This window comes from Cupressus sempervirens, chromosome 4 (assembly GCF_028749045.1).
Source record: "Cupressus sempervirens isolate cs-2001-9-10 chromosome 4, ASM2874904v1, whole genome shotgun sequence".
Lineage (NCBI taxonomy): Eukaryota > Viridiplantae > Streptophyta > Pinopsida > Cupressales > Cupressaceae > Cupressus > Cupressus sempervirens.
In genome coordinates, this window is record NC_143121.1 from 177,686,211 (window position 1) to 177,700,386 (window position 14,176).

The following is a 14,176-nucleotide window of genomic DNA, read 5'->3' on the forward strand; positions in this document are numbered from 1 at the left end:
TACACAACCAACATATACAAGCCAAGGACTTCTTTTGAGATCTCCATCGTAACCAAACATGTAAAGCCCTTAAAAATTTTAACCATCTAAAATTTCTTCTAACCTACCTTTTGTCGATTACCTCTACGCTTCTCTTTAAAAATGAAAAAAATGCACCTTCACTTGCTTGTCTAATTAATCGAATATAAGTTATTTTTATTGAATGTAATTTGTAAATTTTTTAAATGATGAGAAAATTAAACTATTTAATTTTAAAAGGATCCTGTCATAAGCTAACGGCTCCATTGTGAAAAAACAGGACGGTTGGATACAACGCTTTATCACACCAGACTTCAAGGCAATGGAATTTTGAAGTTTCTTTACAGGTAATGATTTTATTTTACATTTTCTTCGAATTAAAGATGTTATGCGCTTTTAGGAATGATCAGTGATATGTGCAGGATAATTCATTAACTTGTACAATTTACTCTGTTCGTGAAATGCCTAGTTTGCAGTAACTTGAGATGGTGTAAGTTTCCTGTTATTTACGGATGAAATGCTTTCCGAGCTGATAGATTTAGGTTTAATTTCCCACAATCTAAAGTATTTTATTTTCTCTTCTGGATTGATTAGAGATTTGTAGTTGAGCATAACTACTGATCTTCCCTTTTCCGTAAATATTTAGATAACCGCAAGAATTATGCTTTCTCGCCAGCGTTTTACCAAATTAGTTTCATTTGCGTTTTAAGGTAGTAACTACAGTCTAAAAAATCGTTTAATTACTTCGATTGATCCCGAAAATGCTCAAACACTGAACTTAGAAGCTCCAAAAACTAAGCAATTTCTCAGGAAAAATATTGAAATTTGATTATCTTTTAGTCGAAACCAATTATTTTCTACATTTGCGATAATTCGTGTAAAGTCACGACAATTCACATAATATTTACTGTAAGCGGTATTCAATTGTTCTAATTTTGAAAATCTAGCTGTGTTTTTGCCAGATTTCAAACACTCGTCGCTGAAATCGAAGTCTGCGAAAGAAATTTCGCCTGTAGAATACGAGAAGTACGCTTCAGTGGTCAGTTTAGGCAATCTGCAATTAAGGAAAACGGGAAATCCTTGGATCATGGACAAACATTTGTAAATGAATAATAGTTGTTACGGTGGACTTAACAAAAAATAATTAGGAAATTTAATTATTAAATATGTTGAATTTGTTGCTGTTGTTCCTTAAAACTAAAAACCTTTACTAGGTAGAAAGTTTCTTATTTTTGGCTTTCTAGATCACGGCCAACCATCGAGTGGTTGTGTAGTGATACTAAAGTTCAAAAGAGGAAAACTTTAGAGCACGAATCCCTTGTTTCGAGATATTTGATGTACACATATTTATCAGAAATTTTATGTACTAAGACAAATCCTAGGTCCCTTCTACAGTCAAATCGACCTACGAAATTTTAGTTCTATTAGCGTTTAAATTCTTTTATTTCTGTTTTTCAATTCAAACTGGTTTTTTCGTCCCCTCAGAAATAGGCTAATCAGGTAAAGTACGTTGATTAAATATATTCTTTGCTATATTGTATGAGCTCATTTGCGGGTGTTTTTTTATTTTGGTGCTCAATGTGTAACTTTTTCAGGGCCTTTAAGATATTTTACGCTAATACAATTTAAGCTAATGTCTTTGAGCCTCCTTCATTTCAATTCTGGTACAACTTCTTTCTTTCTACCAAATAGGGCCAAAAGGCCTAAATATTTTTGTCTATATAATTGACTTGACGTCATCTATCTTCAGTTCTAGGTAACAGGAACATCCGATACATAGCTTATTCTCCCCATAACTCTTGTGCACATGGAAGACTTCAGCGATTTCGAAGATGATCATATGGGAAATGAAAAGCGCAGGAAGCTGGTTAGTTCTGTTTTATAATTGTAAACAAATATACTAGATAGTGTCTGCATTCTCTGATTCTGGGTCAATTACTTTTCTCATATCTATAGGCTTTTACAACTGATGTATCATGAGAGCAACCTCTTCTATATTAATCTGGCTGTGGGTATGTTACAAATTTTAGAGGTGAAAGAAATGACCGCCTACAGATATTAATAAGAGAGAAACTTAAAATGCACTGCACACTCTGTGCTCAAGATTTATCTAGTTTAAGAAATAATCCATTTTAGATTATGTGGCATAAAACACTCGATGATTTAGATAATTCGTGTACATCTCTATCCAATGGAAACAATAAAAAATAGAGAGTTATAGTCAAAATTGCTATGTCCGCGTTAAGACTAAGTCCTTTCCAGACCTTTACACTTTGCATTGTTCATCATACGATCTGACTGTTTATTGCGTTTAATTTTGTAATTCACTGTTTGAAGACTATTGAATTATACTTCTAAGCAATTTTTAAATCCATTATGACCTTGCGGATCTGTCCTAGAGCCATTTCAGATCTTTGACAAATGCATAGAGGAACTATGTTTCCAGGCATCTCCGTTAAAAGAATTCTCAGATTACTTGAAAGAAGTTTCTGTCTCATCCGTTAGGACGTACATGATACCTTTTCACTTTGCGCTGCTTTTCACATCAAGCCATCCTCTGTCCACCAGGGAAACTCTTTCCATATAGCACTACCTTCAGCCTAGCCCACGATGCTAAACGATTGCACAATGCATGTACAACATACTTTTGTAACAGCAACTGAGATCTAATTCTTATCATAGAATGCCAAAGTTGACTTTCGCAGCTTGGAGCTGCATTGATCACTTCTCTTGTCTATTCCGAGCTAGCTTTGTTGTTACAGTCACATTAATCTAAATTTGTCATTAGTGAAACCTTATTTTAACTAATTCTTCGTTACTGGTGATGGTCTGAAAATAGGGCAGAATAGAGCATTCAAAGATTAAACACAAAAATATTTCACACAGTCTAGAGAATAAATTATTTTATTCATTCCCTTGCTAAATCAATTACGTTACAAGCATTTATACTAGCTATATATACCTCTATATATATTACGCCGAGAGTAATTGTTCTCGAGGCGCCTATTTTTATTTAATCCCAAAGTTATTTTAATCGAAGTTGGGATTAATGAAAATAAAAATAGGCGCCTCGAGAACGATTACTCTCGGCGTAATATATATAGAGGTATATATAGCTAGTGGCAGTCGCGGCGCAATAGAAAAAATATTTACTTTTTATTTTTTATTTTGATAAGGTTACTATAAAATTGTTAATTAATTTTTAATTAGAGTTGTATGAAGTTAGTATAAAATTATGCTTCAAAATATTTTAAAAAATTTAATATAAGGAGTTTAATATAGATTTAAAATATATTTTTTATTTTTGGGATATTGTAATGTAAAATGTTATAGTCATACATAGATATATGGTTAGGGACAAAGTTACCATTATAGTTAATGTTAACCTTAGGGATAGAATTAGGGTTAGGGTTAGCATTAGAGTTAGGGTTGGAGTTAGGGTTAGGGTTTGAGCTATGGTTAAGGTTAGGGATAGAGTTATGGTTATGGTTATTGTTAGAGTTATGGTTATGGTTTAGATTAGAGTTATGTTTATGGTTAAGGTTAGGGTTAATGTTATGGTCATGGTTAAGGTTAGGGTTAGAGTTATGGTTATGGTTATGATTAGGGTTAGTGTTAGGGTTATAGTAAGGCTAACGTTAGAGTTATGCTCATGGTTAAGGCTAGGGTTAGAGTTATGCTTATAGTTAGGGTTAGGGATAGGATTAGAGTCCAATTATGGTAGAGTTAGAATTAGGGTTAGAGTTAGGTGTAGAGTTATGTTTATGGTTAAGGTTAGGGTTAGAGTAATGCTCATGGTTAAGGTTAGGGTTACGGTTAAGGTTTGAGTCAAATATTATTTTAAATTTAATATAAGGAGTTTAATTTAGATAAAAATATATATTTTATTTTTGGGATATTGTAATGTAAAATGTTATAGTCATACGTAGATATATGGTTAGGGACAAAGTTAGGGTAAGGGTTTGAGCTAGGGTTAAGGTTAGGGTTAGGGTTAGATTCTAATTATGGTAGAGTTAGATTTATGGTTAGAGTTAGGGGTAGGGTTAAGGTTAGTGTTAGGATTAGAATTAGGGTTAAGATTAGGATTAGAGTTAGGGTTAGGATTAGGGTTATAGATAGGGTTAGAGTTAGGGTTAGGGTAAGGTTCTAGGTTAGGGTTAGGGCTAGGGTCAGGTTTAGGGTTAGAGTATGAGTTAGGGTTAGAGTTTGAGTTAGGGTTAGGGTTATAGTTTGAGTTAGGGGTAGACAGAGCATTATAATTTGGGTTAGGATTAGGGTTAGGTTTAGGGTTTGAGTTTGAGTTATGGTTAGAGTTAGGGTTAGAGGTAGAGCTAGAGTTAGAGTTAGGGTTAGAATTAGGGTTAGTTTTAGGGTTTGAGTTACCAATAGAGTTAATTTTACAGTTGGGTTAATGTTAGAGTTAGGGTTAGGGTTAGAGTTTTGAGTCAAGGTTAGGGTTAGAGTTAGGGTTAGGGTTAAAATTAAAATCCAATTATGGTAGAGTTAGATTTACAGTTAGAGTTATGGGTAGGGGTAGGGTTACGCTTACAGTTAGGGTTAGAGTTAGATTTAGGGTTAGGGTTAGGTTTATATTTAGAGTTAGGGTTATATATAGAGAGAGTTATATCAATGTTAAGGTTAGGGTAAGGGGATTGAGTCAGGGTTAAGGTTAGAGTTAGGGTTAGGGTTACGGTTTCAGTCAGGATTAAAGTTAGGGTTAGGGTTAGAGTCTAATTATGATAGAGTTAGATTTACAAAAAGAGTTAGATTTAGGGTTAGAGTTAGGGGTAGGGTTAGGGTTAGGGTTAGGGTTAGAGATAGGGGTAGACAAAGGGTTAGGCTTAGGCTTAGGGTTAGGGTTAGGGTCAAGGTTAGGGTTAGGTTTAGGGTTAGAATATGAGTTACGGTTAGAGTTTGAGGTATAGTTAGGGCTATAGTTTGAGTTAGGGGTAGACAGAGTATTAGAATCCTAGCTACGATTAGGGTTAGGTTTTGGGTTACGGTTATGGTTACGGTTAAAGTTAGAGTTAGGTTTAGGGTTATAGTTATAGTTAGGGTTAAAGTCCAATTATGGTAGAGTTAGATTCAGGGTTACAGTTAGTGGTAGGGATAGGGTTACAATTATAGTTAGGGTTAGGGTTAGGGTTAGAGTTAGAGGAAGGGTTATATTTAGAAGTTTTCTTATGGTCACAGTTATAGTTAGGAGGGGAGTAAGGGTTGGGATTTTAGATTATATTTATTATTATATAAGGTGCCCTATATAATAATATGTATATTCCCACGCTCATGGATAAGGTTAGGGAAAGAAGTAGGACTGTGGTTATTAGTGTTACATTTAGAATTTCATTTAGGAGGGCATTGTGTGCTATTTTTTCCCCCTATTCAACCCATCACTGATGTCTGATCTGAGAGACCTTAAATGGGATAGGTTATTTGCAGAGGGTTAACATCACTAAAGTTGGCGGCTAAGATTTTTTGTTGGCTCAATTTCTTCATTGACCACGCTGGATCATTTTTTCTTGGTTGGGTTGATTCATGTTGCGAGATTCGATAACTCTTATTTCTTCGCGAGCTATCTTCCCATCTTCTCAAAAGTGCAAGATGTTGCCATGCATTCCCATTCTAACGTTTCTTTATATGCTAGTGTCTTCGAAACACTCTAAAGCCTAGAATTGCACAAGATGCTGCCATGCATCTCCATTCTGATGCATCGTCATGCTACATTGTTTCTTCAATTCTCTGAAGCCCAAAATTGCATCATGCTACCACACATTGCCTTTCCAACATTTCCTCACTCCACAATTCTTTCATGAGTCTTTAAGACCCAAAATTGTGCCACATGGAGGGGGTTCACACCTTTTGTGCTATCTGCTTTGTTTGTTGGGAGGAATCTCTTCACTACATCTTAGTCATCCATTGGAAATAAAGCCAATCTTGATCGACGAATGTGACTTAATCCTTCATTGGGAGGAGTTTCCTCGTTGCATCTCAGTCATCCTTTTTGAGGGGAGAATCTACATCGACGGTTGCGACTTAATCCTTCATTGGTGAGGATTCACGATGCATCTATGCCGTCTATTTCGAGAGGAAGACCTTCATCGATGACCATCATTCATTTTTGGGGAAACCAAATTCCCCCTTGGGATCAACCTTGCATTTTTTGTGGGAGGTTAAGACATCATGTTATCTCTTTTCATAGTTTTTTGCCAGCGACATGAATGTCTTTCCTCTTCTTTCCATGAGTCTCCATTCTAGCGCCTCCTTAAGCTGCATTGTTTCTGCAATGCTCTAAAGCCCAAAATTGCATCATGCTACTACATGTCACCTTTATGACATTTCCTCACTCTGTAGTGCTTTCGCAAGGCTCCAAGACCCAGAATTGTGCCATGTAGCGGGGGTCCCCACCTTTCGTGCTATGGTTACGATTTAGATTTTAGGGTTATGGTTAGAATCAAGGTCAATTCTAGAGTTTATAGAATATTTAGAGTTAAGATTAGGGATTAAATATACATGAGGGTTAGCATTGGGTTGTATGATAATTACAGTTAGGATTATAGTTAGATATATCATTTAGATTAGGTTTTAGTCAGGGTTTAATTAGACTTAAGATTAGGGTGAGGATCAAGGTGAAATCTATATTAGGGTTCATATCATGGTAGGATTGAAACTAATGTTAGGGTTAACATTGAAATTATGATTAGGGGTAAGGTGAAGATTTATATTTGGTCATGATTGTGGTTTGTGCTAGGATTAGGGTCTAAGCTATGATTAATTTTATGATTGTACCTTTAGGGTTAGGGTTTTGTTTAAGTTTATGATTATGGTTACAACTATGGTTTATGGTTCAAGTTTAAAGTTGGGAATGTGATTAGGATCAAGGATTAGTAAATTTTTTAAGAGTTCGGTTATAGGTTTACACCATGGTTAGGACCTTGGGACTGGATTTAGAGTTTAATATCATGGTTATCCATATAGGTAGGTTTAGGATTTTGATCAATATTTTGGAGTTTTTTTTTACATTATGGTTAAGGGTTAGATTTTAGGGTTAGGACTATAACCAATATTAGTGTGTAGATTTTTGGTTTAGATTATGGTTTGGACTGAGATTTTCGTTATATCAATAGGGATATGTTTTAGTGCTATAATTATAGTTTAATGTTGGATTATAGTTATATTGTACATCATTGTTGGGGCTAGGGCTAAGGTAGGGGTTGTTGTTAGGGTTAACTAAGGATGACAATTAGGATGGTTTACCTTTTCAAGTAGAAAAAAAAACTCATATTGATTCAAAAACAAAGAAATTATACTTCGAAAATATTTTTCTATGTCATAATAGATTCATTTATTTTAATTATTGTATTAGTTAATTAGTTGTTTGATGTTTCAAACTAAACATGGCTTATTTTATTTAAATTTAAATAATATTATTGTTTTGAATTGAATTTAGCTTAATTGTTAATGATCATATTTATATTTCTACTATTAACTCCAATTTGATCAAAGACCAAATATATTTTTGGTATTTTTGTAAACGAACTTGCTTAACACTTCCCTATTTCAAAGTTAATAAAATATCATTTCTATTGTCTTAGATTTGAGAGTAAGTATATTAAATAAGTAATAATAAATGAACATTATGATTAATATATTTCTAAAATAAAAATATATTACTTAAAAACTTGTTTACTTTAAATGAATAAAGTACTCATTTACTTGTAAATTTTAAAAATAGAAATTAATCTACATATATATAAAATATTTATTCTTTTTCCTATTTGCATACAAATTAATTAAAATCTAAACTTTAAACTACATAAATATTTTTAAAATATATATCCATCAATAAATAGTTTAGAATAAAGTAAAATCTAAAAATTAGACACATATAGAATCTTTTTAATTTCTATATACATGTTTTTCTAATTTATTTCTACAAACATGCAACTGATATTTCTATTATCCATTTTTTTCCATTCTAAAAAAATCTAGATGTAAATAGAATTTTTTTAGATGCATGCAATCTTTCTAATTTTTTCTACATACATATATTAAAATTTCTATTTTATATTTTGTTTTTACATTATGATTATTTCAATCAAAATATGTAGATGTAAATAGAATTCTTTTCAAAAAAATTTATTTAAATTTAAATAACATTATTGTTTTGAACTGAATTTAGCTTAATTGTTAATGATCATATTTATATTTCTAATATTAACTCCAATTTGATCAAAGACCAAATATATTTTTGGTATTTTTGTAAACGAACTTGCTTAACACTTCCCTATTTCAAAGTTAATAAAATATCATTTCCATTGTCTTAGATTTGAGAGTAAGTATATTAAATAAGTAATAATAAATGAACATTATGATTAATATATTTCTAAAATAAAAATATATTACTTAAAAACTTGTTTACTTTAAATGAATAAAGTACTCATTTACTTGTAAATTTTAAAAATAGAAATTAATCTACATATATATAAAATATTTATTCTTTTTCCTATTTGCATACAAATTATTTAAACTCTAAACTTTAAACTACATAAATATTTTTAAAATATATATCCATCAATAATTAGTTTAGAATAAAGTAAAATCTAAAAATTAGACACATATAGAATCTTTTTAATTTCTAGATACATGTTTTTCTAATTTATTTCTACAAACATGCAACTAATATTTCTATTATCCATTTTTTTCCATTCTAAAAAAATTTAGATGTAAATAGAATTTTTTTAGATGCATGCAATCTTTCTAATTTTTTCTACATACATATATTAACATTTCTATTTTATATTTTGTTTTTACATTATGGTTATTTCAATCAAAATATCTAGATGTAAATAGAATTCTTTTCAATAAATCTAGATGTATATAGAATTCTTTTAATTTTTTACATACATAAAATCTTTCTAATTTTTTTCTACATACATAAAAGAATAATTTCTATTTTCTATTTTAAATAAAAAAGCTATCATAAAGATTGATAAAAAAATTGATTGCATATGCATTCTTTAGTTTGTGCACTAAATGCACAAAATAAATTGTATAGATTAAAACTTTCCGTGCTGGGCACGGGAATATACAATAGAAATATCAGTTACCAAGAATAGTCAGCCATAAGCAATCAAATCTTAAACTCTGCAAAATTTCTTGCAAGCAATCTTTGTTCTGTCTTAGGCTGAAAAGGAAAAAAAGAATTTCAGATCTGAGATTGTTTAGATTGCCCTATTCGATTCAAAAAGCCATGGAAGTCACCGCAATTACATCTCCAAGAGGCCTAATGTGCCTTGATTCAGTACCCACATGGTTATCTCCACAAAAAAACTCTGCACAAGTCCTCCAGTGGCCTCAATTTCGGTCATATGAACAGAATTCTAAATCTAAATGAAATTAATTAAAATTGAAATATAAATCAAAGTAGAATATTATAACTAATTTTGAATTTCAATTTACTTCTACATCTAAATCTAAATGAAAATGTAAATAAAAAATAGAAATCTCACCTGCAAAAATGTTACTCCAAAACTTCAATTTACTCCTATTCAAAAACTCCAATCTAATCCTCCAATAACCTCCACCTCTTCCTTCTTGCAAAAACATAAAATGAAAATGAAATGAGGAGCCTTGGTTTTATAACTTCTGAGAGGCTCCTCATATCCCCCAACAGACGTCTCTTCACATTCCACGAATTTGTTTCAAATTCCCCCACTCTCCGCAAAAAAAAAATCATGAATGTGCATGCAAAATTATATTTAACAAAAAAAAAAATCATATTGAAATTATTTCGCCCCTATTTTTTCGGGCCCTATTTTTTCGGGTCCTACTTTTTCGGGCCCTACTTTTTCGAGCCTATTATTTCGGCCTCCATTTGGCTTCCTATTATTTCGGCCAGCTATTATTTCAGGAATTCTTTTTTAATATTTAATTTGGAAGTTTGTAACTGCTCCCAATTCTTTTTTATTGACAAGGAATCTTGGCATATTCCCGTGCTGGGCATTTGTGCTGCCATTGTATAGAACACCTCTCGGCGTAATAAGTATTTCTTATAAAATGAGAAGCGTCTACAAGCTTTCAACCTTCCAAACTTATTGATGTGATCTATGATTGAACTGTCTTTTGCAGATTTTATTTTTAAATAAACTAAACTCCATCTTCTTTGTTTTACATGCATCTATATGTATTGATAGATAATTCCAAAGACTAATGGAAGTAACAGTAACTCCTAGATTGATTACATTCAGTTGACTGCTTCTATGATGGAGGAACTTATTTGCGTGAAATTTCCTTTATCAGTAGGCTATCAGTTATAGCAATACTCTGACTAATAGAATTTAGCTTGAACTGAACATTAAGAAGAAATTATTATTTTCCGACAACTGGATTACTGTTGTTAGAAACCTTAATAGAAGAATGGTTCAGTTTGATACAGAAGAATGTACTCCGCTCCACCTGCAACGCACAAAATTGAAAGACAATCTCACATAGACAAAAACTTTCTGTTACCTAGATTATAACAAGAAACATATTTTTAATCTCTTCAAATCTGCAAACATTTTTAACAACTTTGGCATTTCATTTGCCCCTCTCCATTTCTAAACAATAAATCAGATAATTAACCTGAACTCTATTATTTTTTCAATCTGCTGTTCACGTACTCCACTCACTATGAAACTATATTGTTGCGTCTTTTCTTTCTTAGCAAATACCCAGCCCCTCTGTTGGCAGCTCCCCACACTACCATGTAGCTCTCCATTCTCTCTTTCTTAGCCAAACCTACTATCTCTTTGTGGGCTTGAGTCCAACCTCCAACCTCGAGGCACCTCCGCTGTCTTTATCACATTTTATAATCGGCAAAATGTTTCCATGGTTTTACCTTCTTCATTCTTCCAACCTTTGATGACCTTTCGTATTCTTTCTAATTTTAAAAACATTTTATAAAACTGTCATTGTTAAATTTCTCCTATTACTTTAAAGGATCCATAACTTACGTGCTCTGTTTTCGTTTGCCATTAAGGAAAATATCCCTCTGCCTTTACTGACATAGTGATCTGTCTTCTTGATGCCTTTAATTCTTGTAACCCTTGTATGCTCCATATACGGCAGTCAAATTAGTCAAGTTGAACATTTAACAGATGGCCTTCCGTGCCCTGCTCTACAGGCTGCAAGGACGTTGACAAAGGTTGTTGCGTTTTCTTTGCATCAGCCAAATTGCATTTGTTTGACAGCAGCTAAACCTTTCCAACAAATTTAGTTCGTGCAAATCCTGCGATCATCGCAAATCATGAAAGATCTTTCAGGCATTCTGTCAAACACTTTATGTGCTCTGTCTGTGCTTCCACATTCACATACATTGACACTGCAACATCTGGCTTGAAGGATATCCATGCCCTGTTCTGAAGCTCCCAATTTGTCTTTAAGCTTGCCAATTCACTTGCTTGGAAATCTATAAAGCCTTTTCAACAAACGATGATATCTTTGCGCTTCATGACATATGTTTTTGTTCCAAAGGCATTTGTCAAATAATTCAGGGTTTTTGTTCATGATTCCTCATCTTGAATCGGCTCTCATAACTGCGACTTCAAACTTGCCAACTAAAGAGAAAAATATTTTAGGTGACGCCGATTACCCTACACCAAGGATGTTTCTGCATCACAGTCTTATTCTGCAAAAGCAAAGTAATTGCTCCCCTATTGTCATATATCCTAAGTCACAGTAAAACTAATGCAATTCTGCAATCTCTCAATCATTTCCATAGTGATTTCTATAAGAAAGCTGCTCATCTACATCAGCCATTGTTAATTACATCCAATGGACCATGTCCGGGGGAAAAGATTCTAGCGGCCAGTCTTTGAAGATGACCAGCGTAACCAGCTTGGTTGATATCTGAGTAATGCTAAAAATATGTACAGTTAAGACCATAAACCATTTGCATTGAGAAAACGACCTCATCATTTGCAACTGATAACAAGAAACACTATGAGAAATAACTTGTAGAATCCTATGATATTCTGAAACATTTTTGTTACAGAACACATTTTCAATAAAATTGTTCTTTTTGATCTAAAACTTAGGCCAGCAAACAAGGCATATATGATTTCAAGAAACTTTGGTTGATTTTTATCGGTCACAATTCTCTCAAATATATCTGGAGGAATTATGGAATACGAAAAGAATGCATTTTCTTTTGTACTTTCTCAAAATTGATGCATATGTATGTATCCTCTTTGTGGGAAACTGTAGGCTATGTGCAATGAGATTGAAGTTGGCTCTGGTTTGTCAATGAACGACGAGGACTGCTACAATGATGATGAGAACACAGCTGAGCGAGATAATTGTGGTGAAGAGAGTGCACAGTATGAGACACAAAAAGAGGAAGGTACACGTGGTGAAGAATATGACAATGCAAAAGACGGTCAAGAAGAAACAGAGCAAGCTGTTGTATCTAAAGCCATGGAAGACAAGATTCAGCAAATCCAAGAGAAGATGGAACAATTTACTCAGCGGGTTGATTAAGTCCCTCATAACTCAAATTTTGGCTTCTCAATCAAAAAAGTCCCTAAATTATTGAATTACTCATGACAATCCTCTGGGTTTCCAGTAGGATGCATTAAGTAGGTAATAAGTAGAGAGTATTGACTTTCACATGCTTTTCAGGTGTCTGGGCTTTTGGAGACTGGGAAGAATTTCTTCTTGGAAATGTCAAATGAATTTGAGGAGCGCGTTGTGTTGTATCCTTTAATTGTCACATATTTTTATCAACGTACACAGCAACAGAAAAACATTAGAACAACGTCTAAGCCGAATGCTTTATACTATAATTGATATACAAGGATACAGCTCATTGCTTTCTTGCTTTCCATCCTAATAATTTTTTCTTGGTCATAAACTCTCCATAAACCTCGGGTGGAAAGAAGAGAAAACAAAGCTACAGAAAACTAGAAAGCCTATGGAAAACTACAATATTCTGTTTTGTTCAGATTCACCACATCCGTATAACTAATCTTAGTCCTTGACTTTCTGCAGTGGAGAGCAATAGCATTACTTTGACTATCCCTTGTTTGTGGAGGTTCAATCCAGACGTCGTAAAATGCTCCAACTTCGGTGGAAGAGTGCCCATGGGTTTTATATTTTAGACTGTCGCGGTAAAATACATTATTATTATTAGAATGTTGTTCTTGACATAGATAATGCAGGATACATCAAGAACAAATTGATAAATGGCAAGAGGAGATACAACTACTTCGCACAATTGATTCCATTAATGAAGACACGAGTGCTCGCCTCAATGATGCTCAGTATCTTCTTCACGCTACACGTATGGACTGATCACTCCTTCCATTATCAAATTGGCAGTCAATAGTGATGTTTTCACAGTTAATAGAGTTTCTCAATCCATGGTGGATCTATGATGCTGGATGTAATGGTACCACAGAGAAAAACACACCAGATATCTAGCAAAGGCTTTCACATCTCCATTTTGCCTTGCTGTACACCTTAAATTCTTCTAATTGTGTCTATACCAAATGGTGCTGAAACTGAAACTAGTTAATTTTACGGTAGCAAGACTCGAGATATTCAAAATGCCAGAGGGTATGTTTTGTGTTTTATTTGCTTACTAAAAGAACTTTATACCCCATACAACATGTTTACTATTTTATTGGCATTAAACTATTATATGATTGATGGATTCATGTTGAATCACTATTCATGAAATATAGATCAATGTGTTTGATTCAAAAGCCACACAGTTGAATCCTAAACAATATCACTATCATATAATATAATTGTTTACCATTACCTTTTTGTTAAAAAATCATAACAATAATTAAGCCTATAGACTTTCCCTTTCAAACCACTAGGCACCGGCACCTTTTTGTTATCCTAAAAAATGTGACTCTCCTAACAGATCTCAACTTTCATTGATCGTTTTTGAAATAAATCTGTCAAAGCCCCATTCCGCAAGCATGATATATTCGTCTTCTTACCTAATGTTCATTCCATATTACTGGACACGTTATCTTTGACTCAAACCTTAAGTCCTCCGTCCTCAGCCCTCAATTTGTGACAGTTTTTTTCTATTGCAGACATGGTGTACACTGTAAAATGATTATTTCTCATTTTTAACTAATTTTGATTTGTTTTATACTCTTAT

General features: G+C 33.1%; 1 protein-coding gene across 2 annotated transcripts; it reads left to right on the forward strand.

Moving 5' to 3' along the window:
* The first annotated feature begins 227 nt into the window (after positions 1-227).
* Positions 228-13,797, forward strand: LOC149560551 (uncharacterized). Of its 2 annotated transcripts, XM_089823620.1 has the most exons (6): positions 228-365; positions 981-1,057; positions 1,769-1,885; positions 12,265-12,528; positions 12,679-12,752; positions 13,218-13,797. In XM_089823620.1, exons 3-6 carry the CDS (start codon positions 1,826-1,828, stop codon positions 13,348-13,350), a joined length of 531 nt encoding a protein of 176 aa, XP_089679746.1. In that variant the 5' UTR covers positions 228-365; positions 981-1,057; positions 1,769-1,825; the 3' UTR covers positions 13,351-13,797. The 2 variants fall into 2 exon arrangements, with proteins under 2 accessions (XP_089679746.1, XP_089679744.1); XM_089823618.1 differs by lacking the exon at positions 981-1,057 and having other exon boundaries at positions 275-365; positions 13,218-13,759.
* Positions 13,798-14,176: the final 379 nt, after the last annotated feature.